Below are 25,976 nucleotides of genomic sequence, written 5' to 3' on the forward strand. Positions count from 1 at the left end.
CATAATAGTTGAGTCCATAATTATTTAAAAAAAAATAACAACTGTTACCTAGATTATTTCTTTATCAATAATAGGTTTACCATTGTAATTATTTTTTAGTGAGAGTACATAAAAAGTACATAGTATATAAGGTGTAATAACTCAACAAATATTTTCTAAGGGAATTTTTCATTCTCTCCAACAATGAGAAGAACTTATTTCTCTCCCTCTCTTAATCCCTTCTGGTTCATCAAACCATCAATATCACAGTTTAGGGCATGAGATTTTCTTCATGGTGCGGTGAGCGTAGAGAGCAATCAAGCTGTGAATCAAATTATTAAAAAAAAAAGTTGTGAATTGAGATCAATCAAATTTTGCCATTTTCTTTCTATCCCTAATTCTTCTTTCGACATTTTCTTTCCCCATTCTTACCTCTTCCTTCAAACTCATCCAATAGAGTTTGATGAGAGGCTATTTCGCAAGATTCTTTCTTGGTGAACATAGCTGTTCCGATCAACGAGTTGGAAGGAAGAAGATCTGAATCCCTATTACTCTATGATTCATTGATTTCTCAAAATGGCAAACATGGTAAACAGATCCTCCCATTGCAGAGGTCGTGGAGCTACATTGGCTTGCTCTCATTGCAACAAGCAAGGCCACACAGAAGATGTATGCTATGAGAAGCATGGGTACTCCTCCCATTTCTATCAATGGCAGCAACATAACACCACCATCAATCACGTGATCACTGAGGGGCATGATGATATACTCGGTGACAAACAATTCCAGCTCAATTGTCTCCAAGAGAACACTAGAATATCAAGATCTGGATTCACTCCAGAGTAAAGATTTGCCTTGTTAGAGTTGATCAAAGACAAAAGTGTGCAACAACAACCTCATAATGCAAATCAAATTTTGACTAATTCCATTCAAACTTTCACTCCAGGTAAAACCATTGCATTATATTTTAATGCGAGAATTATGAGCATTATCACTCCAAAATCTGCACTATGGGTTATTGATTCCGATGCAACATATTATGTGACTTTCTACTTAAAAGATTTTGCAAGTTTTCAAAATATTGATCCAATCAATGTGATATTGCCAAATGAGACCAAAACTGTTAGCACCATCATTGACACAATCACATTCTCTAAAAATTTTTTTCTCAAAAATATTTTATACATTCCTTCTTTTGATTTTAAACTGATATCTGTGTCAAAGTTAACCTCAAACTTACATTGTCAACTGTTAATCAATGATAAGTATTGTGAGATACAAGATAGATCCACATCAAAAATGATTGGCATTGCTGAGTGTATAGAAGGGTTATATACAATGAGTAGAGAACCAGAATTCTCTCACTTTCCCCCTCTTCCAACAAAGCAAGCTTCATTGGCGGCAACTACGACTACTACTCATCCCACCACACCTTCACACAGTGAGCACAACAACATTTGGCATCTTAGATTAGGACACATACCAAAAGACTTAGTTCATATGGATATCTGGGGTCCTATTTCTGTCCCTTCCAATGAAGGACATAGGTATTTTTTGACTGTGGTGGATGGCAAGAGCAAATTCACTTGGATTTTTTTTATGAAAACCAAATCTGAAGCATCACAATTGGTTATTAATTTTGTGAATTTTGTTAGAGTACAATTTGAAAAACAAGTTAAGTGTATAAGGACCGACAATGGGCTAGAGTTCACTGTAAAATCTTTTTTTGCATCAACTGAAATTTTACACCAAACTTCTTGTGTAGAAACACCAGAGCAAAACGGAATTGTAGAGAGAAAACACCAGCATATTTTAGGTGTTCCTAGAGCACTGCTATTTCAATCAGGAATTCCACATTGTTTTTGGCAATACGCAGTTGCTCACGCCATTCACCTAATTAATAGGCTGCCCAGCACTAACCTGGATAATGCTAGTCCTTATAAGCTTTTGTATGGTAACTTACCTGACCTTTCATATTTAAGAGTATTTGGTTCTCTTGCATATGCCTCCACATTAACAAATTCAAGAACAAAATTAGACCTAAGAGCCAGAAAAACAGCTTTTCTTTATTTTAAATTAGGAACAAAGGTTTTCGACTTATTAATTTAAAATCAAAGGAAATTTTCATATCCAGAAATGTAATTTTTTATGAAACTCATTTACCATTTTTACATTCCACTAGCACTGACATTTCTGTGGTACCCATTCGTACTCCACAATGCATTGATCTTTTTCAATATGATACAGTATCCACACATCATTTGCAATCACCCACACATACCACACTCATAAATTCAAATGAACATTTCTCAAGCTCAATGCACTCACCAATTTTCTCACACACCATTGCACCCATTACCACACCACACACTAACAATGCACCTGCATCACAACACTCTGACATCACACATGACTGCATTACTAGAAAGTCTGAAAGAGTCAAGAAACCGCCTGCTTATTTGAAGGACTATCATTGTATGACAACCCACACAGTTCACTCTAGCAACGTTGCCAACTCTAACTCTTTATATCCTATCTCACAACACTTGTCATATGATAAACTAACCCTAAAATATAAGTCACTTTCTCTAGCCATCACCTCAAATCAAGAACCTAGCACTTGTGAGAAAGCGGCTGCACATGAATGTTGGAGAAAGGCAATACAAGATGAATTGACAGCTCTAGATCAGAACAGAACTTGGTGTCTCACTGAACTCCCAAAAGACAAGAAGGCTGTGGGTTGCAAATGGGTTTTTCGGGTAAAATTCAATCTCGATGGCACCATAGAGAGGCACAAAGCGAGGCTAGTTGCAAAAGGATTCACTCAAGTGCAAGGAGTAGATTATGGTGATACTTTTAGTCCAGTTGTCAAAATGACTACCCTACGAGTAATGTTAGCATTAGCAGCGGCAAAGAAATGGCATTTGAAACAGCTAGACGTCAACACTGCCTTCCTTCATGGAGATTTGGACAAGGAAGTTTATATGAAGACACCACCCGGTTTGGCTGTGTTACAACCAGGTTTGGTTTGTAAATTGCAAAAATCTCTATATGGGCTTAAGCAAGCAAGCAGGCAATGGAACATTAAGCTCACTCAGACTCTTGTGGATGCTGGTTATAAGCAGTTTTTTGATGATCATTCACTCTTCATCAAGAAACAATCTGAAAGCTTCACTGCCATTCTAGTATATGTTGATGACTTGGTTTTAACCAGGAATGACATTAGTGAAATTAATTCCATCAAGCAAGATTTGGATGACAAATTCAAAATAAAGGATCTTGGTGATCTCAAATACTTCTTGGGAATGGAAGTAGCACGCTCTAACTCTGGAATTCACATTTATTAGCGGAAGTACACCATGGACCTTCTCAGAGATTTTGGTTATCTAGATTGCAAGCCTCTCTCTACTCCATTTGAGTATAGTCAGAAACTCTCAAAGGAATCAGGTACCATTTTAACAGACAACACTATTTACAGACAGCTCATCGGCCGACTCCTTTACCTCACAAATACTAGACCCGATATCTCTTATGCTGTGGGACGTTTGAGCCAATTTTTGGACTGTACAACCACTTCTCACCTACAGGCTGCTTTTCGTGTACTCCAATATTTAAAAGGCCGACCTGCAACTGGTCTCTTCTTCTCCTCTACTTCTAATCTACATCTAACGCATTAGCAGCGGCAAAGAAATGGCATTTGAAACAGCTAGACGTCAACACTGCCTTCCTTCATGGAGATTTGGACAAGGAAGTTTATATGAAGACACCACCCGGTTTGGCTGTGTTACAACCAGGTTTGGTTTGTAAATTGCAAAAATCTCTATATGGGCTTAAGCAAGCAAGCAGGCAATGGAACATTAAGCTCACTCAGACTCTTGTGGATGCTGGTTATAAGCAGTTTTTTGATGATCATTCACTCTTCATCAAGAAACAATCTGAAAGCTTCACTGCCATTCTAGTATATGTTGATGACTTGGTTTTAACCAGGAATGACATTAGTGAAATTAATTCCATCAAGCAAGATTTGGATGACAAATTCAAAATAAAGGATCTTGGTGATCTCAAATACTTCTTGGGAATGGAAGTAGCACGCTCTAACTCTGGAATTCACATTTATTAGCGGAAGTACACCATGGACCTTCTCAGAGATTTTGGTTATCTAGATTGCAAGCCTCTCTCTACTCCATTTGAGTATAGTCAGAAACTCTCAAAGGAATCAGGTACCATTTTAACAGACAACACTATTTACAGACAACTCATCGGCCGACTCCTTTACCTCACAAATACTAGACCCGATATCTCTTATGCTGTGGGACGTTTGAGCCAATTTTTGGACTGTGCAACCACTTCTCACCTACAGGCTGCTTTTCGTGTACTCCAATATTTAAAAGGCCGACCTGCAACTGGTCTCTTCTTCTCCTCTACTTCTAATCTGCATCTAACTGGATTTGCATCTAACTGGATTTGCCGACGCTGACTGGGCTACCTGTGCCGATACTCGTCGCTCCGTTTCTGGTTATTGCTTCATGCTTGGGAACTCGCTCATTAGCTGGAAGAGTAAGAAGCAAACCACAGTTGCCAAGTCCTTTGCAGAAGCTGAATATAGGTCTCTTGCTGTTGCCACTTGTGAAGCTAGTTGGTTATCTTTCTTAATGGATTTCATTGGCTTGCCGCTTCAAAAGTCTATCACTCTATTCTGTGATAACCAGTCAGCCATTCATATTGCCAATAATCCCATCTTTCATGAAAGAACTAAACACATTGAAGTGGACTGCCACATTGTTCATGAAAAGTATTTGTCTGGTCTCATTCATCTTATGCCAGTTCGTTCCAAGGATCAACTTGCTGATTTTCTTACCAAAGTTCTGCCACCGGCTCCTTTTCTTGCTAATGTTTTCAAGCTAGGATTGTTAGATTTACACAATTCTAGCTTGCGGGAGAGTGTTACCTAGATTATTTCTTTATCAATAATAGGTTTACCATTGTAACTATTTTTTAGTGAGGGTACATAAAAAGTAGATAGTATATAAGGTGTAATAACTCAACAAATATTTTCTAAGGGAATTTTTCATTCTCTCCAACAATGAGAAGAACTTATTTCTCTCCCCCTCTTAATCCCTTCTGGTTCATCAAACCATCAACATCACAGCTTGAACAGTTTAAGGCATAAGATTTTCTTCAACAACCTAAAGTGTAGATTAATAGACTTAACTTAAAACCTTTTTCATTAGGAAAATTGAAGTAAAAACTTACTACGAAAAAAATGTCTATAATCATGGTAAAAAATTGTAATCATAGCTAGTGAAAAGGATGACCATAAATTTATGGTCACGATTTTTGACGTATGATTACGATTTTTTTACTGTGGTCTATTCTACTGTAGCCATAAATTTATGGACACAGGTTTTTATCTATGGTTATGATTTTTATGGTAATGGTTGCAGTGATCAAATTTTAACACTTTAAGCCACGTTTTTTACCATGATCATAGATTACAACCTTATTTATGGTCACAATTTTTAACGTGATCATTACTTATCTATGGTCACCCTTCTTTAAGACCGTGACTATAATCTTATTTACGGTCAAGATTTTTATAATGACTACAACTTATCTAATAAAAATTTAAATTTTGTTATTTTATGTAATATTTTTTTACTTTTATCATTAAAACTTCATAAAGTAAACGCATTCTAATTAATTAAAATTAATTACTTTCAACAAGACAATATAGTATATTTTCTAAGAATAATCGACTATGAATGTGATGCCATGCATGTGATGTATCCAAATTTTCCTGGAAGAATATCTTCTGCTCAGAAAGGAAAAGACTAATAGTAAATACATTTACGTTAGCATAGTGCCACTTGCCAAGGGCATTTAACGTGTCTTTCCCACTTTTGCATGTTGACGGTTGACCCCATATAAACACATTGATCTAACTTCTAATTTCACCGTTCAAAAAATCACTTTTAGAAATTATTTTTTTATTTTTAATAATAATAAAAATAATTATTAATATATATATGTAATTAGATATTAGTTTTTTTTATATTTTATTTTAAAAATTTTAATAATAATTATATAATTATCAATAAAAAAATTTAATAACAGTAAAAAATATATAATTATCATTAAAATATATGATAATAAAACAAATATATAATTGTCTTTAAAATATAAGTTAAATAAGATATATAATAATTATTATATTTTTGTTATTAAAAATAATTTTTATTTTAGTGCTTATAAAGCACTTATTAATTTTAAATTTTTATTATGCATTGGATATGTAAAATACAAATATATATTTACATAAATTATATAAATATTTTATTAACAATAAAATTTAAATGAATTATTTTTAATTATAAAATATTTAAATATTTTATATTATATTAATTAATAATATGCATGTCGTGATTGTATTTAGATATATTTAAATGTATTTAAACAAAAAATTTGTTTTTTTACTGAAGAGTAAATTCCAAATTAATCTTGACTAAATTTCAAATTATACATTATTTTTGTTTTTAATAAATTTTTATTGTTTAAAAAGTTATTCTTTTTAAACGGTTTTCTAATTTCATCGTTGTTAATCAAAATTTTAATATATATATTAGATAAATAAATTTTTGATAAATTTATTATGAGATTATTAAATTTTTTAAAAATATCATTATAAAATAAATTAATTCTTTTTAAAATTATGAAAAAATCATGATGAATATAAAAATGTCTAAATTAAAATTATTTGAGAATTAATTTAAATATTTATTCTTTAATTTACTAAGACATTGCTAAAATGAACGATAATTATATTGAACGAATATATATTGGCATATTTAAAATATATTTTTAAAATGGACACGATAATATTGAGTTGCCCTTTACCGATATTTTTTTTTTTACTAAAGATGGGAGACTCGAACTCGCAAATTTGGAGACTATGCCCTTTACCGACATTGTTTCCCTCACCATCATCCATTTTATTTTTTGGTGATAATTTATATAATAAGATAACATAATTACATTGCAAATAAATACACAAAAGTATTTTTCAAAAACAATATATAACTTGTTAATATCTTGGTGGAAAGCTAATAGCTATCACACAAGTTCCATCGCCATATAAAACCCTCTCAATTTCCTTCTTATCCTTTTATATCCTATGTCATTTTCACCTCCACCACCACCACCATCACTGGCCACTCCGTCATCAGCGCCGCCGGTGGATCTCCCAGTACGGCAGATCCCGGGGAGCTACGGATGGCCGTTGGTGGGTTCAATATCCGACAGGCTCGACTACTTCTGGTTCCAGAAGCCCGAGAGCTTCTTCAGGAAAAGAATTGAAAAGCACAAGAGCACAGTTTTCCGTACCAACGTTCCTCCCTCGTTCCCATTCTTCTTGAACGTTAACCCTAATGTCATCGCCGTCGTTGACGTTAAGTCATTCTCCCACCTCTTCGACATGGATCTCGTCGAGAAAAAGGATATTCTTCTCGGAGACTTTGCCCCCAGCCTCGCCTACACGGGAAACATGAGAGTCGGCGTTTACCAAGACCCTTCCGAACCTCAACATGGCATGGTAAAGGGCTTCAACTTATTCTTATTAATAATATCATTATATGAATCAACTTAGGTGTTACAAGAAAAAAAAAAGTGAAGACATCGTCTTCCTGTAAACTTAATAGTTAAAAACCGTTAGATAATAATTTAGTCATGTCAACTTATCTAACAGTTCTCGATTAGTAATTTCAATATGTGAGTTTTTGCCTTAAAAAATTGCATGATTCTTGTTAATATGTATGTTGAAGTTTTGTTTGTTCTACACTGATTCTTTTGTTAAAGTTTATTAACGGCTCCATATTTATTTAGAATTTGAAATTAAAGAGAAAATAATATAAAATATCGGTTTTGTTAATGTGATATGCAGCGAAATTTGGTTTTAGTTTTGTACCTAATTGTGGTGTACTGGTGTGGCGTGTGTTGAAGAAAAGCAAAGAAGTTTGTAATAAGATGGAAACAAAATCGATATATACATGTTAAGTAGTTTTCAAGTTGATTATGATGCTACAGGATTGTGATGAGACAAACGTGCTGTTTAGAAAGAATAATGTTAAGGATAGAATAATTTAAAATTGTTTTATTTAATTTTATATTTATAATTTTATGTATATATAATATATTTAAATTGTATATTTAATATATTTAATATTATGTATTTATTTTAAAAATAATTAATGAATATAAAATAAAATAATTTAAATTAATTTCAGTTGATTTTTATTATCTTTTAAATATTTTCGATATATAAATGTGTCAAGTAATCACGTATTCAACATAATGAGATTAGTTTTCATAGAGGAACATGTTGATAATAAATCTAAAAAATAAAACAGAGTAATGTGTGTATTGAATAATGAATGAATTCGGGATGTGTATTAAATATTCAACTTTGATTTATGAATTATGAGCGAGCATTGGCTTTAAATGTGATAAATCTGTATATGAATTCCAACGTTTATAAATTAAAAATAACCATATCAAGAATGTTAAAAGATTATTAAAATTTATTAATTTTAATTATTAATATTTAAAATATAAAATAAAATATATTATTAAATTATTATTTTTATTTTTTAAAAATAAAAAAATTTAAATTTATAATTTTTACGTGAATATGAAAAAATTGTACTATTTAAATTATAATTCATTGATATTAAAAAAATTAAATTAATAATTAAATGATAATAAAAAAAGATAAATTATGATAAGCTTAGCATTTTTCTAACCATATATATGGAGTTGTGGACCAGCTATGCATGCTAATGTGGGGGACCATCCTAATTATTAGACATTAGCGATTGGTGATTGGTCCCAGGATTCGGATTCTTCATGCCTCCTTAACCTAACGAACGTCGTGAAGTGACTAACTAACATGATGCTTACACGTGGTACTATTTATCTTTTGTTCCCATTAGGTGAAGAGTGAAGACTCATTTGCATGTATATTTATTGTAAAATTAATAATTAAAAATACTAGATGATTTAATATGTTTTTGATAAACATTTACTAACTTAAACATTCAGTCCTTTCAACAATTTAATTTGAATGATTGAATAATCCAACTAGAACAGGTGAAGAATTTCACAATGGACATCCTTAAACGGAGCTCAGGAATATGGGCATCTGAACTAGTATCAAACCTAGACAAAATGTGTGACAACCTCGAATCCACACTCTCCAATTCCTCTTCCGCAAGCTACCTTTTCCCTTTACAGCAGTTCCTCTTCACCTTCCTCACCAAGACCCTCTCCGGAGCCGACCCCTCCGTTGACGCCAAGATCGCCGACGGCGGCTACCTCATGTTTGACCGCTGGCTGGCCCTTCAGCTCCTGCCCACAGTCCCCATAGGCATTCTCCAGCCGTTAGAGGAGATCTTCCTCCACTCATACGCATACCCTTTCTTCCTTGTCAGTGGTGACTACAACAACCTCTACAACTTCATCAAACAACATGGTACACACCATTATTATTCCTATCTTTGCATGTCATTTTCATAATTAATTGATATTTTTTCATGCAAATCAAACAAAACCAGGGAAGGAGGTTGTAAACAGAGGCAAGCTCGAGTTTGGGTTGACCGAAGAAGAAGCCATTCACAACCTTCTCTTCGTGCTTGGATTCAACGCATTCGGAGGCTTCTCCGTATTCCTCCCAAGCCTGATTGACGCCATAGCCACCGACACCACAGGCTTACAACGCAAACTGGCAAAGGAAGCAAGGGAAAATGGCGGGTCAACCCTCACCCTCAACTCGGTCAAAGACATGCCACTCATCAACTCCGTCGTCTACGAGGTGCTCCGCCTCAACCCACCGGTTCCCCTCCAGTACGCCCGCGCAAGAAAGGATTTCACACTGAGTTCACACGACTCGGCCTTCCGAGTCACCAAGGGCGAGTTACTCTGCGGCTACCAGAAACTTGTTATGCGGGACCCACTTGTGTTTCAAGAACCGGAGAGTTTTAAGCCGGACCGGTTCGCTAACGGTGGGGCCCAATTGTTGGACTACTTATTTTGGTCCAATGGGCCTCAGAGTGGGTCCGCCACTTCGTCCAATAAGCAGTGCGCTGGAAAAGACATTGTGCCCCTTACTGCTGCTTTGATTGTAGCCCACTTGTTTCGTAGGTATGATTCTATTGAGGGGAATTCTAGTTCCATCACTGCCCTTCAGAGGGCCAAATGAATTCCCTTTCCATGTGTTTTCTTTGAGGTGGATGTGTTTAATCCAAGTTAAGTATACATGCATACATATTATTAGAATAGGGAAATTGTAATTATAAGTAAACTACAGCAGTCGGCATCATTTAAATTTTTTCAATAAAATGTTTTTATTATTTTGAGATATTTTAGAATATTACTAAAGTTATGTGATGAGCATGCAATTAATCACATTCAATCTTGTTAGTAAAAGGAAAATAAATTTATAATAGATATGTTTGCATTATCCTTTGGGTGGACCAATATATATCCTTGTCTACTCCCTCACGAGTTGTCATTACCTCAGCTTCATTTCTAGAACAGCACAGGAATTTACCTACTTTTAGCTGTTCGTCCAATTTCTTTTATTTAATAATTTATAATATATTTTTAGTCTATATTTTTAAATATAAATAATTAACTGTTACCTAAAAATAATGAATTCTACTTATTTTTTAGTATTTCTCTTTACAAAAAATACTCCAGTGCAATGCATAACTCAATATTAATTTCAAACAATATTTATAATAGTGTTTGGACTTAAAAAAACATATTTATATCTTTGTTCTTTGTAGTTATATTTCATTCTTTTTATAATCAATTTATAACTCATATTTATTAGAAAAGTCAATTTACATTTATAATGATGAAGACCATCGTTATTTCATTTTATTCATTCGTTGTTAAGATTGAATTATTATCGACAGATCAAAATATAAAATCGAAATCTTACATAAAATTAGAGAAACAAATAAAAATATAAAATATAAAATAATGGCAAGATTTAAATCCTAAAATTGTAGGATTTAATCGTAATTATTAGAAATAATTGACTTCTCTAAATTGTAATGTTTGAAAAATTTAACTGCTTTGGCTTCTACACAATTGAACAAACAGGAAAGCCAGCAGAGTTGACTTGCATATTGTGGAGAATGGAATCCCATATTTTCCTCTCCCAAACAAGCCTTTCAAGAATGGCAAGTAACATAGAACCACATAGGCACTGCAAAACACTTCACCAAAACCATAATGTGTGTTGCTCCCTCTTCTGATTGAGAAGTTGATAACCAAAGCAGTGAGTTGAACAAGCAAAATAGTTATCCCTGGTAGAAAGATGGGAGACTCATTGAAGGTGAACCTTCCAGAATTCCCATCGTCACTACAAGAAGGTTCCTCTTTCTTTGTTATTTCGAAGACTGTGTCTGATATTCTCAGTTGCTTGAGTATTATAGCCAAGAATCCAAAAAAGCAGGAATTCATGGTTGTTATTCTTGCCATCCTCTGGTTGTTCCACCATGTCCGAATTGACAACCCGCTTAACACTTGCTCTAACAATGTAGATACGTTGTAGATCAATACCAGTGTAGCTGGTATCCATAAACCTGCTCCCTACATAACCATAATTGTGCATGAAATTAAAACATTGTCCAAATTCACAAATGCTACATGAACCACTAATTTGTGTGTAACTCTTGTACAGCTACTATAAATAGGTATATGTAAGGATAAATTTTGAAATATACTAGAATTAAATTATCTTACAATACATTTATTTGTATCAGTTGCACAAGAATTATATACAAATTAATATCACATGTATAAAACATTATTATTGTTAATACCAATTGTATGTAGTAAGTTTTGTGGTGACCTGATTTGGCAAGAAGGTGGAATTGGTGATGATACAATAGGCAGGTAGAAGAGCATAGCAGATTTCAGGGACAGATCTTAAGGCCCAAGTAGTGATCCAAATATATGCCAAACATTCTGTCAATTGTAGCTTACCAAAAACGGTCCCAAAGATAGGACAGTGCTTGCTTAGGAAAATTTCAAGCAAGCCAGAGGACCATCTCTTATGTTGGGCCATCTGGCCTATACTATCTTGAGGTGAGCATCCCCTAAATGCTATTGGATCTGTTGTGCAAAATTCAGATTTCCAACCTTTTGTGTGAAATCTCAGCCCAGTCAACACATCCTCTGATGTTGACCCATATATCCACCCCACCTAAATATTCTCAAAACATACATAAAACAACAACAAATTAGCGTTTTACCACAAATACCCAAGAAAATATAGGGAAAAAAAGGGAATCTGCTTCTAAATTTACATTAAAAATCAATGTATCTAAATAATCCATTGTTCAAATTTAAAAGGGTAGCTTTGATTCTTTTAAATGTGATTTTACTTATTTCATATATTATATAACAATTTTGTACTGTCACACTATTTAATAAGCTCTAGATATCTCATCCTGTATGATCCCAATATTGTATTAAAATATTCCCCAATTCTATAATGAAAAATGAAAAATTATAGCTGCTACATTTTTTGATATTACACATTCTTTTATGGTATAAAAAAATAATTTTTTTTATATTTTTTCTCATATTTTACGATCATTTTTAATATATAAATGAAATATGTAAGGCAAGGTGTTATAAAAACTGGATGTAAATAGTAAAAAAAAAAAAAAATTTGATGTTATATAATTTTTCATATCCTATTGGCATACTCACCTGTTTACCCCAGGCGGTGTTGTATTCATATTCACAACTAGAAACCTTGTTCACTTCCTCATGATCAAGGTGTATGGAATTATCATTGGAAATGAATGTCTTTTGCTCCAAAGCACTAGCAGCTGATTTGACGAACCCCTTTGAATTGCCAAATGTTTTTGTTTTTTCCTTTTCTGATAATATTCCTGCCAAAGAGAGCAAGATATTATGAAATTGAGAATTAGTTATACCATATAGTAATATAATTTTGAATATAGCTAATTTTAATTATTAGTACCATTGATGAAAACATGATCCTTGTTCCCATTTTGAATGTCAAGATCGGGAGATTTGCCGTAAATAACTTTTCTCCTGTGGAAACAATTTGTTCCTGCATATATGATCCCTTGTAGTCCTGCAAATCCACTTCCTATATACTGCATTTTTTTTATAACAAGTGAACATTAATTTCTTAATACACCTTATTATTGCTTCTCATCATAGTTCATAGATAAGAAATGACTACGAATAATAAATTTCTTGTGTGATATGATAAGAAACGACTCACCAAAGGCAAAGCCACTTGCTGATTTCCAAAAGCGTCATCCTTTACTGCATCATAGAATCGCTGTGGACATTGAACGAATGCAACTTCTTTTTCACCCTTTGAGTCCAACAAAATGCAGAGTGCGTGTAGAACAACCTCAGGATTGTTCACATACATGTCACAATCCACATTCAGCATAAACGGAGCATTTGTCAACAATCCAGAGACTCTAGTCTGTTCATAATTTTAAATCAACAGACTCAATAATAAGTTTTCATTCATGTCATATTGGAGTTCTAATTATGAAGAATGATTAATTTAATTACCAACACATTCATAGCACCAGCTTTGTAATGATGTGGATGTTCTGGTCTCTTCTCTCTGGATATGTAGATCAAGTGGGGCACCCCATTTGAGACCCCTTCTCTGTTCTCCCATATCACCTATTAACAAAGTATTATTAACTAATTTAAGAACCAGCTTTAAGAAAATACAAAATAAATAATACATCATAAAATTGGTTACATTTCTAGGCTATAAATGGATGTAACATTGTAACTGATTATAGGTTGACATAATTATACATACCCTTAAGAAAAGTAGTCTTTATTCTATAGGTAAGAAAATTTTATTAGATTCTATTAATTATATTGTAAGTCTTTTTAGGCTTGTGAGATCTAATATAGTGTATTCAAGTGGTAAAAAACTGGCAAATAAATGAGATCTCACTTTCCCACTTTATTTCTTTGTCCGATTCAGCATTATGCGCATATTTTGGGATTCATCACTTCAGTCTTGCAACTTGCAAATTTTTTAATTCATGGGTAGGTTGGAATTATCTAAAATAGCATGTGTGATTATTATTATTACATAAAAAAGAGGACATGGTGGCATATTCGGTCAACTATAAAGACAAGAAATTATTATTAATTGCAACCATTATGATTTGTATGTAGTGCTAAATGTTAGAAACCAATAAATTCAGTAAAACAATTAAGAAAGAATTGAAACTTTGTATACACATTTTCTATACCTTAACTATGGTGGCATGATTTCTCTGCTGAGTTTCTGAGAAGTCTGCAAATTCTTCAACAAGCTCACATGGAACAGATTTTTTATCTGCATTTTGAATCTTCTGGCAAAGTAGCTCATACTCCTCCTGCATAAAAAAATAGTATTATATCATAACTATTTCAAGAAAATACTACATACTATTCATTCAAATCAATATATATTATTACCTTCATTTTCAACCTTTGTTGTTTAAATCCAGGGATGTCACTGTTATAGGCTTTTGAATCACCTGAGAAGTATCTAAACGGTGCTCTAACTTGCACATTGAACTTCTTGCAGAAAGGAACCCAAAGCTTTGCAAACTTTGAAGCCTCCACAAGAGCATAGAAGGTATGAGGAGAGCAACCGTCATCGGAGACATAGCAAGAAAGCTTGTTGGAAGGGTAATCAAGCGCCAACAGTGAGAGAACAGTGTTGACCGTTATGATTGGTGGTTCAAGAACTGGATCTGCCGTTGTAACAAACAGGTCGACAGGTGGAAGATGAGGAACCCGAAGGAAGAGGCGGTTGAGGTAGGTTCTTGTGTGTGAAGGAGTCCATTTGGTGGAAATGGTGGTGAGGAAAGTGAAGGTGAACCATGACTCGCAGAGGAGAGCAAGGAAGGAAGGGAGAGTGAAGAGGTTGTAAAGAGAGAAGAGACGGTAAGAAAGAAGCATCAGAAGGAGGAGAAGAGTGATGGAATCCATGAATTTTGAGAACTTGTGCTTCTCCCATATTTTCTCATAGAGAGGGAGAAGTGTGATCTTCGTGGTCGCCATTAGCAAAACTGTAACTGTAAGTCTGTAACTGTTTCTGTTTGTGTGTGCAGAGTCACACTTTTCGGAAATCAACGTGCCTTTATTTATAATGCCGCCCCGCCCTTGTGACTCAATTTATTCTGCATTTTGTATCAATTTTGTATTTAGTTTTGCATATGTTAAATTATTATTAATAAAAAAATATAAATTTTGTCAATAAAATACATAATAAATATATTAAAAATTTAAACTTCATAATTTTTTTTAGTTATATTGAATGCATATAAGGCTTTATAGTGTTTTTTGTTGTCTGTATGAGGCTTTATAGTTAACAAAATACATTTCCTTTTGAAGTTAAATTGTAGATGTGAAACAAAGACACTGGGGGCCACGCTTAGTAGACGAGGAGAGTGAAAATACGATTATATATAATTTTCAGTATACTTTATTTATGAGAGAGCCACCAACTGATTCAACTAATTAAGTTTAACTACTAATGTAATCGGATGAATAAGTTTGGTTGAACAAGTAACTGTCTATTGAACAAGCAACTGTCTAACTGCAAACTTGTTAGTTGTTATGTGGTGTGACTTGTGAGTTGTGAGGTCCTTTTTCTCCTAACCAGTTATAATTAGGGGTGTTCAAATCCAAACCGATCCAAATTAAATCGTCCATCTAATTCGATTCAAACCGAAAACCGATTAAAACCGCACTAATTTGGATTTGATTGGATTTTTTTTTGTAAATCGCTGGATTGGATCGGATTTCGGATCTACTTTTCATAACCGATCCAATCCAATTCAAATCGCACAATGTGCTATAATATTATTATTTTATTATTATATTTACAATTATACTTATAACATGTTCAATTTGTTATACATTTTTCTATTATTCATGTATTATTATTATTTAATAAATATTTTATGTTTAAAATGTTATTTATTTATTTATTTTAACTAACCTATAATTTTATTTCTATTGTTATGTTATGGTTGGCTTTTTAAGATATTGTTAAGACTTGTTATGTCATTGTTGATTATTTAAAATTTGATATTGAGACTTGTTATATGTATTTAATTTTTTTATTTAAAAAAACCGCAAATTCAAATCGATCCAAACCGCTTGTAATCGGATCGAATCGGATCGGATTTCCAAAAAAATTTCATCCAATTCAAACCGCACCGCACATAGATTAAGCGTTCGAATCAGATAACTTATTCCCTTAAAACCGAACCAAACCGCATCGCAAACACCCCTAGTTATAAACTTATAATCTCCTGTCTCTATTCTTCTTTGACTGGCTAGTTTCTCATTTCTCTACAAAAATCCTTCAATAGATTTATAATAACCAGATAACTACGGAGAAGCGAAAATGTAATTTATCTTATGTGTTAAATAGTTCGGACATAGTAGTGCCCTTTATCTATACAAATTTTTATATTCATGATTATTTTATGATAATATTATATTTCAATATAATTAATCTTGCGTGTGTGGATCTAGTCCATGCAAGTGATACAACTCGCGGTTTGAAAGACCCTAAAAATTTTAATATAATTAAAGATCTTGCTAATTGGGTATTCTCTTGGACGTTGGAAACATTGGTTAAGATTTTAAAATAAAAAATACATTAAAAATAAATATTTTAAATTTATTAATTAGTTGATCCTAATAATTAGTACATAAAATACTTAAAATATTAATTATTACGATGAGTAACCGGAGATTGTTGGGCTGGACTCACTGGGTTGGTCCGATCGTCTGAGGAAGGAAGCCTTCGAGCGGGTCTGCGTCTTGGGGGCCTCCGTCCGACTTGTGAGTATGAACGAATGGGGGTGGTACCTGCAAAGACACTCCGATGCCTAAGTCAGCAGGGGGTTAAGCAGGTTTAGAATATATATTGGAAGTTTCAGATACATGAGAGGTGTCAGTGTATTTATAGTGGTGAACCAATAACCACCGTTGAAGTAGTGCCACTTTTTAAGGGGAATAACCGTCCCTTTATCTTAGGGTGGTTGAGATATGGCTCTTGGAAGTGGTTAGAGAGATTCTAGGGGCAGTTATCCTCTTGAGGGAGGGTTTATCTACCAGCTGATCCTCGTACCGACTTCTTTAGAGTAAGTCGTGAAGATAGCCGACTTCGTGGCATCTGGTTTGTGCAGTGTGAGGCTCAACTCCTTTGGGTTGGGCCTTTTTACTTGGATCCTGGGCCTTAGCATTGGGCCAGGGTATGAACAGTGCCCCTACTCGAGCCCAATTTCTTTTAAGATTTTGGGTTCGAGTATTCTACCAGGGGATGTAGCCGACTTGGGAGGGAACCGACGTGTTTGTTTGGAACCGACGTGACTTTCGTGACTTTTGATTTTTCACAGTTACGTCTAATCAAACGTCGCGTCTGTTAGAGGTTCGCGTAGGTATTGATTACCTTGGTAACGGTGCACCCATTAATGACTGCCTCGTTTTTACCATTATGCCCCTAACGTGTTTATAAATACTTTCCCTCTCTTTCATTGTTTCGTTTCTGCGATTTTTCGAATTTCCTCTCCACCTGTTCGTGAAGCATTCTTGCGTTTGAAGGCTTTCATTTCCTCCAACCTTTTTCAGATAAATGTTAGATTTTTCTTCTTCTTCTTTTGCAACCTGCTTACTGTTTGCATGCTTTTATTTTGCGGATGGATAGGTTAATTCGTAGGTTTCTGTTTGATTCCGTACTTCCCCTTAGAGACCATGTTTTTTTATTTTCTTTTCTTTTTCCTTTGTAGGTTTTACCAAAACCCTTTTGAAAAGAAAGAAAATGTCTTCTGTTGAAAGTCTTGCTCAGTGGGTCGATGTTACGGTCCTGGGGGAGGAACCTTTGGTTGACACTGATTTTCTTACTGATCTTCGCACTCGCCACCGGCTCTGCACCTCTGATGAGGATGAGCCGAAGTATGAACTACTTGCCCCGGGTCCAAAAGACCGGGTCTGCTTTGGGAGGGCTTCGGAGGCAGCCCCTCATTTCTTTTTTATGTATGAGAGCATGCTTACCCGCCTGGGCGTTTTCCTTCCTTTTTCTGACTTTGAGATGGATGTTTTACGCCACTGCCGTGTTGCACCTACCCAGCTTCATCCTAATTCCTGGGGTTTTCTGAAAATTTATCAATTTGTCAGCCATGCTTTAGACTTTCCGACTTCCTTGAGGATTTTCTTTTTTCTCTTCCACATGACTAAGCCCTTCAGTGGGCAGAATAATAAACAACAATGGGTGTCCTTCCGAGCTATACAAGGTCGGAGGGTCTTCACCCTTTTTGACGAATCTTTTCATGACTTCAAAAATTATTTTTTCAAAGTGCAAGCTGTAGAGGGTCACCACCCCTTTTTCCTGGATGAGAATTCTTCCCCTCGCTTTCCTCTGTATTGGTTGGAGGCCTCCCCCTGTGAGAAATATGGTCTGGACGACCTGGATGAGATGGATGCAGCCATTGTGGGGTTCCTCCGAGAAGTATGGGGGAGGGCCCCATATCTGGATACTAAAAAATTTCTCCAAGGGTCTCCGACCTTTGTCCAAACACAATTAGGTAGCCTTTATTTGTTTTCTTGGATTTCCGATTTGTCTGACTGTCTTTTTCCGACTTGTCTGACCTCTTGGCTACTATTTGTTTTTACAGAGATGGCGAGGAGGAATTCGAATGAATCTTACCAGAGGGTCCAGGAGGCTAGGGCAAGGTCCCGGGCTAGGACTGGTGGTGCCAGGGCAGCTATCCCTCCCCCTCTTCCTCCTCGAAATTTGGGGACTCCTTCTGAACCTATTGTTATCTCTTCTTCTGCTCCTTCTCAGCCGTCCCCTCCCCCCGATCCTCCCCTGAGCCTGAAAGGAAGAAGCGCAAGGCTTTAGAGCCTAGTTCTTCTTTCGAGGGTGAAGCCAAGGTGGATGCCCCTGAATTTATCCGAAAGTACATCTATCCTCATGCCCGTATAGGCTTGGATGATGTTTCTATCCGGAACCACCTCACTATTCTGGCTCAGGAGAGTATCAGGGCGGCGGCGGTGTGCACCAAGTTTCTTGATATTTTCGAGAAGACTCCTCTTAGCTCTCTTGGTTCGTCCTCGAGGGCTAAAGAGTTGGAGGAGAGACTTCTTTTATATCAAGAACATGAGAAGAAGTTGAAGGAGGAGGTCGCCAAACTGGAGGAGGAGAGGAAGGATCTCCAGGAGAGGGAGAGCAAGTTGTAGGCCCAGTGCAACATGGAGGTCGGTTTAAGGCTGAAGGCGCAGGAGAGCTATTCAAGCCTTTTTGAGGACCTTGTGGTTGTGAAAAAAGATCTGCTGAATGCTCGGACTGCCTACACCGAGTTGGAGGACTCTATTGCCGAGGGATCTGAAGAGGCCTGGAGGATTTTTAAGGAGCAAGTCGGAGTCATTGCTCCTGGCTTGGATCTTTCTCCTTTAGATCCCGATAAGGTCGTCATTGATGGTGCTATAGTGACTCCTCCTGCTCCCCAAGTTGTTTCTGAGTCCGACTTGAAGACTCGGGGGCAGAGGATTATTGAGTCCCCTCCTCGCTCAAAGGATGCTCCGAGCTCTTCCAAGGTTCCTCCGACTTCCTCTCCGTCTCCTATGGATGCCTCTCTCCCTGGTCCTGACGCTGCTCCGACTATTCTTCCTGGTTCTGGTGGTGATCCGTCTACTCCTCTGAAAAAATAACTTTATTGGCTATATGGGGGTCCGGCCTGTGGGTCCCCCTTTTTTAAACTCTTTTATGTTTGTTTGTTGGTGGTGGTGGTGACTGAACAATTTTTTCTGGCCTTTTAAAGCCGTAAACAAAAAATATTTATAAATACCCTTTTTTGGATAAAGGTTTTAGTTTTTTAAAGAAATACCCTTTTTGGATAAGGGTTTTAAAGAAATACCCTTTTTGGATAAGGGTTTTTAGTTACCTTTTGCGTGTGCATGCTTTTCTGTTTGTAGTTTTTGAGAAACCCTCTTTTTTATCTTTTTAGTTTTGGAAAACTTTTTCCTGGCTGTCTGTCCTTTTGAGTTCCTCTTCGCTTTAAGGACAGCTTTTAAGATTTTTCCTAGGTTTTTCGATCTCTTTTTGATTATTCCTTATACTCAACTTTGTTTTATTGAGCTTCTATGACTTAGGTTATTTTTGCGACACGTTTTCTTTTTTACTCGGTTTTGTATTTCGACTTATAAGTCGGCATATCCCCGAGTTTCTCACGATCAACTTTTATAACCTCTTTACACCGACTTGTATATCGTCGTTTTATCCTGACGACCATCTAGGTCGGTTCATGGGATTTTCACGTTTTGTCGAGCTTAAGTCGGCGCGTTTCGTAGGAAAAAATAAACGAGAAGGAATTTATAAGAGATATTGTAAAAGATCTTTATTTATTGGGGAGGTACCTTACTGCTACTAAGGGCTTTTGACAGCCTATTTTCCCTTAGCCTCTACTATGATGCCTCGTTAAAAACCCTTCTCCAGAAAAAACCCTTTAACTTTCGGGAAAAAATCGTGAAGTTGGGAAAAGAGTACATCAGGGAGTAGAGTTCGCTTTTAACTGTAGTACATTTTCATATTACAAGCATGCCACGATCTTGGTAACTCGGCGCCGCTTAGGTCGGTCACTCTATAATAACCTTTTCCTAAGACCTCGCTGACTTTGTAGGGTCCTTTCCAGTTGGCAGCGAGTTTTCCTTCCTCCGACTTGTTGACTCCTATGTCGTTTCTGATTAAGACCAGATCGCTTAGTGCGAAACTTCTTTGAATGACTTTCTTGTTGTATCTGGTAGCCATCCTTTGCTTCAGCGCTGCTTCTCTTATCTGGGCTTGTTCTCGGACTTCGAGGAGCAATTCTAGCTCCTCTTTGTGCCCCTATATGTTTCCGATTTCATCATGGAGAATCACCCTTGGGCTTTGCTCGCTGATTTCTACTGGTATCATAGCTTCTATCCCATAGACAAGTCGGAAGGGCGTTTCTCCAGTGGCAGATTGGGGCGTTGTCCTGTAAGCCCATAACACTTGTGGGAGCTCCTCCGCCCAGGCTCCTTTTGCATCTTGTAGCCTTTTCTTTAATCCTGCTAGTATGACTTTGTTGGCTGCCTCGGCTTGTCCATTTGCTTGCGGGTGCTCCACCGAGGTGAACTGGTGTTTAATCTTCATACTGGCCACCAGACTTTTGAAGGTAGAGTCGGTGAACTGGGTTCCATTATCTGTAGTGATGGAATATGGTATCCCATATCTTGTGATGATATTCTTGTAGAGGAACCTCCGACTTCTTTGGGCTGTGATGGTAGCCAATGGCTCTACTTCTATCCACTTTGTGAAATAGTCTATTCCCACGATCAAGTATTTAACTTGTCCTGGCGCTTGGGAAAAGGGACCTAACAAATCCATTCCCCATTTTGCGAAGGGCCACGGAGAAGTTATATTGATGAGTTCCTCGGGGGGAGCCATGTGGAAGTTTGCATGCATTTGGCATGGTTGACATTTTTTCACAAATTCTGTGGCATCTTTCTGCAAGGTCGGCCAATAGAATCCAGCTCGGATTACTTTCCTGGCAAGCGACCTGGCTCCGAGATGATTTCCGCAAATCCCGCTGTGGACCTCCTCTAATACCTCGGTGGTTCTCGAGGTCGGTACGCACTTTAACAATGGTGTTGATATTCCTCTTCTATAGAGAATATTTTTCACCAGAGTGTAGTGTTGTGCTTCCCTCCGGATTCTCTTAGCCTCTTTTTCCTCTTTGGGGATGATGTCGAATTTCATGTATTCGACCAAGGGGTTCATCCATCCGAGGTTTAGTCCGGTTACCTCAAGGACCACTTGCGTTCCTCCGTTTTTACCACAGAGGGTTCTGGAGAGTTTCCTGGATCAGGCTTCTGTTATTCCCTCCTGGCTTGGTACTTGCTAACTTGGATAGGGCGTCTGCTCTGCTATTTAGATCCCGAGTTATATGTTTGATCTCGGTTTTCGCAAAGCGCCCAAGATGCTCCAGAGTTTTTTCCAAGTACCTCTTCATATTTGGATCTTTTGCCTGATACTCTCCACTTATCTGGGAGGCCACTACTTGGGAGTCGCTATATACCATCACTTTTGTAGCACCGACTTCTTCTGCCAGCTTTAACCCGGTAATTAGGGCTTCATATTCTGCCTGGTTATTTGAGGCTGGGAATTCAAATTTGAGGGAAACCTCTATTTGTGTTCCCCTTTCGTCCACTAATATTATGCCTGCACCGCTCCCTGTCTTATTTGAGGATCCATCTACATAGAGTTCCCATGTCGTTGGTTTTTCCTCTTGATCTCCTGCGTATTCTGCTACGAAGTCGGTAAGGCATTGGGCTTTAATTGCCGTCCGAGTTTCATACCTCAAGTTGAACTCGGAGAGCTCTATTGCCCATTGAACCATTCTCCCTGCAACATCCGTCTTTTGGAGGATTTGCTTCATGGGTTGGTTCGTGCGGACTCTTATTGTATGAGCTTGAAAGTAAGGTCGTAGCCTTCGTGAGGCTACCACTAAGGAGTAGGCAAACTTCTCTAGTTTGTGGTACCTTAGCTCGGGGCCTTGTAGAACTTTGCTGATGAAATACACTGGATGCTGACCGACCTCGTCTTCTCTTATTAGGGCTGACGCGACAGCCTTGTTTGCTACAGATAAGTATAGGACGAGGTCTTCTCCAACTATAGGTCGGGTCAGAATCGGGGGTTGACTCAAGAATCTTTTGAACTCCTGGAACGCCTCTTCGCATTCAGGAGTCCATTCGAACTGACATCCCTTTCTCAGTAAGGAGAACAATGGAAGGAATTTTAGTGCTGACCCTGCCAAGAATCTGGAGAGGGCTGCAAGTCGGCCGTTTAGCTGCTGGACCTCTCTTAAGCAAGTCGGGCTTTTCATTTCCAGGATGGCTCTACACTTATCGGGATTTGCTTCGATCCCCCTCTGTGTCAGCATGAACCCTAAAAATTTTCCAGCTTCCACCGCGAAGGTACACTTTGTGGGATTTAGTCTCATCCCGTGTGACCTTATGGTGTCAAATACTTGCGAGAGGTCTGAAAAGAGGTTGACTTCTTCCTTGATTTTTACTAGCATGTCATCGACGTAGACCTCCATTAAGCTTCCAAGGTGGGGAGCGAACACCTTATTCATCAGCCTCTGATATGTGGCCCCTGCATTTTTCAATCCAAATGGCATGACCACATAGCAAAATTTGGCTCTGGGTGTGATGAATGATGTCTTCTCCTGGTCTGGCTCGTACATCGGGATTTGGTTATACCCCGAGTAGGCATCCATGAACGATAAGTATTGATATCCCGAGCTGGAGTCTACTAGGGTATCGATACTTGGTAGTGGATAAGGGTCCTTGGGACATGCCTTATTTAAATCGGTATAGTCGACACACATTCTCCATTTGCCATTTTGTTTTTTGACTAGCACTACGTTAGCTAGCCATGTTGGGTATTTGACTTCTCTGATGAAGCCGGCTTCTAGGAGCGCTTGTACTTGTTCTTCTATTACTAGGGCTCGTTCTGGGCCGAGCTTGCGTCTTCTCTGTTGTACAGGTCGGGACCCTGGGTATACCGAGAGCTTGTGGGACATAAGCTCGGGGTCTATCCCGGGCATGTCGGAGGCTTTCCAGGCAAAGAGGTCGGAATTGTCTCTTAGGAGCTTAATCAACCCTTGCTTTAGGGCTTCCCCTAGGTTGGCTCCTATGTTGGTGTTTTTTCCTTCCTCTTTGCCGACCTGTATTTCCTCAGTTTTTCCTCCCGGCTGTGGACGCAGCTCTTCTCGGGCCCTTGCACCGCCGAGCTCTATGGTGTGGACTTCTCTGCTTTTTCCTCTCAGATTCAGGCTTTCATTGTAGCATTTCCTTGCCAATTTCTGATCTTCTCTCACCGTTGCTATTCCTGCTGAGGTTGGGAATTTCATGCAAAGGTGGGGAGTGGATACCACTGCTCTGAGTCGATTAAGGGTAGCTCTGCCAATTAAAGCATTATATGCTGACCCTACGTCGATGACTATGAAGTCTACACTCAGAGCCTTGGATTTTTCCCCCTTTACAAAAGTGGTGTGGAGGGGCAAAAATCCCAGTGGTTTTATCGGCGTGTCACCTAGTCCGTACAAGGTGTCGGGGTAGGCTCTTAATTCTTTCTCATCCAACCCTAGTTTGTCAAAAGCGGGCTTGAAAAGGATGTCCGCTGAGCTTCCTTGGTCTACTAGGGTTCTATGGAGATGGGCATTGGCTAGGATCATAGTAATTACCACTGGGTCATCGTGCCCAGGGATTATTCCTTACCCATCTTCTCTTGTGAATGAAATGGTGGGAAGGTCGGATGACTCTCCTCCGACCTGGTAGACTCGCTTGAGATGTCTTTTGTGAGAGGACTTGGTGAGTCCCCCTCCCGCGAATCCTCCTGAGATCATATGGATATGTCTCTCCGGGGTCTGCGGTGGTGGGTCTCTTCTATCCATATCGTCTCGCTTTCTCTTCCCATGACCGTCCGACCTTTCTATGAGATATCTGTCGAGCCGACCTTCTCTAGCCAGCTTTTCTATCACATTTTTATGGTCGTAACAGTCATTTGTCGAGTGACCATATATTTTATGGTACTCACAGTAGTCGCTGCGACTCCATCCTTTTTTATTTTTAATAGGTCTGGGAGGAGGCAGTCTTTCGGTATTGCAAATCTCTCTGTATACATCCACTATGGAAACCTTTAGAGGAGTATAAGAGTGATATTTTCTTGGTCTATCGAGACCGAGTTCTTCCTTCTTTTTGGGTTCCCTCTCCCTCTCTTTTGTTGAAGGGAGATGCCCAGGTCGCCAACTCGAATCTCTCAGCCTAGCATTCTCCTCCATGTTGATGTACTTTTCAGCTCTTTCCTGTACATCACTTAAGGAGGTGGGGTGTCTTTTTGATATGGACTGTGAGAAGGGACCTTCTCTAAGCCCATTGACTAACCCCATGATGACTGCCTCGGTGGGCAGGTCTTGGATTTCTAAACATGCTTTGTTGAACCTTTCCAATAGGCTCGTAAGGATTCTCCGACCTCCTGCTTTATCCCCAGGAGGCTTGGCGCATGTTTTACTTTGTCTTTCTGGATGAAGAACCTCATCAAGAACTTCCTTGAGAGGTCTTCAAAACTGGTGACCGACCTCGGGGGGAGGCTGTCGAACCACTTCATCGCCGCTTTCGACAAGGTTGTCGGGAAAGCTTTGCATCGCATAGCATCAGAAGCATCAGCCAGGTACATCCGACTTTTAAAGTTGCTTAAATGATGCTTCGGATTTGTGGTTCCGTCATAGAGGTCCATATCGGGGCTTTTAAAGTTTCTTGGAACTTTTGCCCTCATTATGTCCTCACTAAAAAGATCCTCCCCTCATGGGGGCGACTCTTCTCTATCGTCATGGGAGTTCCGACCTTTGAGGGAGGATTCTAACTTTAAGAGTTTCTTCTCTAACTCTTTTCGTCGATCCATCTCCTCTTTTAGGTGCTTTTCTATCTCCCTTTGTCGCTCCCGTTCTTGTTCTAGCTGTTCCAAGCGACTTTGGTGGACATGGACTAATCCATAAGTTCAGTTGCGTGGGACTGTCCGTCCTTCTCCGAATCGCGCCCTTCTTAGGAATTCACCTTTGGAGTTTTAACTCCGGAGGTACCCTCTCTGTGTTGATCGTTGGTTCCCTAGTGGAGGGTTAGGTCCACATCATTATTTCCGGTGTCCAGATTCTCTTGTTCAGAATCTGTCTCCACATGACCCTCCTCAGGGATCTGTCCGCCATCAATGGTTGATCTCTCGGGTCCCCGGCAACGGCGCCAATGTTACGATGGGTAACCGGAGATTGTTGGGCTGGACTCACTGGGTTGGCCCGATCGTCTGAGGAAGGAAGCCTTCGAGC

The 25,976-nt window shown here is 37.9% G+C and overlaps 3 protein-coding genes and 1 long non-coding RNA gene across 4 annotated transcripts; 3 read left to right on the plus strand and 1 right to left on the minus strand.

Moving 5' to 3' along the window:
- Positions 1-4,111: 4,111 nt before the first annotated feature.
- On the plus strand, positions 4,112-4,456 carry LOC140181224 (uncharacterized mitochondrial protein AtMg00240-like). The gene has a single exon (XM_072224746.1). The coding sequence runs from the start codon at positions 4,112-4,114 to the stop codon at positions 4,454-4,456; it is 345 nt and encodes a 114-aa protein (XP_072080847.1).
- A 2,522-nt stretch (positions 4,457-6,978) lies between these two features.
- On the plus strand, positions 6,979-10,389 carry LOC112771316 (fatty acid hydroperoxide lyase, chloroplastic). The gene is made up of 3 exons (XM_025816017.3): positions 6,979-7,567; positions 9,121-9,502; positions 9,585-10,389. The coding sequence occupies exons 1-3, from the start codon at positions 7,151-7,153 to the stop codon at positions 10,226-10,228; spliced, it is 1,443 nt and encodes a 480-aa protein (XP_025671802.1). The 5' UTR covers positions 6,979-7,150; the 3' UTR covers positions 10,229-10,389.
- Positions 10,390-11,014: 625 nt separating this feature from the next.
- On the minus strand, positions 11,015-15,117 carry LOC112771315 (cellulose synthase-like protein B4). The gene is made up of 8 exons (XM_025816016.3): positions 14,527-15,117; positions 14,319-14,444; positions 13,612-13,728; positions 13,307-13,519; positions 13,037-13,175; positions 12,760-12,944; positions 11,894-12,247; positions 11,015-11,631 (listed from the first exon to the last, which is right to left on the minus strand). The coding sequence occupies exons 1-8, from the start codon at positions 15,115-15,117 to the stop codon at positions 11,104-11,106; spliced, it is 2,253 nt and encodes a 750-aa protein (XP_025671801.1). The 3' UTR covers positions 11,015-11,103.
- On the plus strand, positions 14,319-15,346 carry LOC140181691 (uncharacterized). Its single transcript, XR_011876757.1, has 2 exons — positions 14,319-14,459; positions 14,639-15,346. It is a non-coding gene; the product is annotated as an uncharacterized lncRNA (long non-coding RNA).
- Positions 15,347-25,976: the final 10,630 nt, after the last annotated feature.

This window comes from Arachis hypogaea, chromosome 18 (assembly GCF_003086295.3).
Source record: "Arachis hypogaea cultivar Tifrunner chromosome 18, arahy.Tifrunner.gnm2.J5K5, whole genome shotgun sequence".
In the NCBI taxonomy this organism is placed as follows: domain Eukaryota; kingdom Viridiplantae; phylum Streptophyta; class Magnoliopsida; order Fabales; family Fabaceae; genus Arachis; species Arachis hypogaea.

Coding starts and splice junctions, on each gene's coding strand:
- LOC112771316 (XM_025816017.3), top strand. CDS start 7,151: ATGTCATTTTCACCTCCACCACCACCACCATCACTGGCCACTCCGTCA. Junction 7,568..9,120: donor CCGAACCTCAACATGGCATG/GTAAAGGGCTTC, acceptor CAACTAGAACAG/GTGAAGAATTTCACAATGGA. Junction 9,503..9,584: donor CAACTTCATCAAACAACATG/GTACACACCATT, acceptor AAACAAAACCAG/GGAAGGAGGTTGTAAACAGA.
- LOC112771315 (XM_025816016.3), bottom strand. CDS start 15,117: ATGGCGACCACGAAGATCACACTTCTCCCTCTCTATGAGAAAATATGG. Junction 13,729..14,318: donor ATCATGCCACCATAGTTAAG/GTATAGAAAATG, acceptor CTTTGTTAATAG/GTGATATGGGAGAACAGAGA. Junction 13,176..13,306: donor AGCAAGTGGCTTTGCCTTTG/GTGAGTCGTTTC, acceptor AAAAAAATGCAG/TATATAGGAAGTGGATTTGC.
- LOC140181224 (XM_072224746.1), top strand. CDS start 4,112: ATGGACCTTCTCAGAGATTTTGGTTATCTAGATTGCAAGCCTCTCTCT.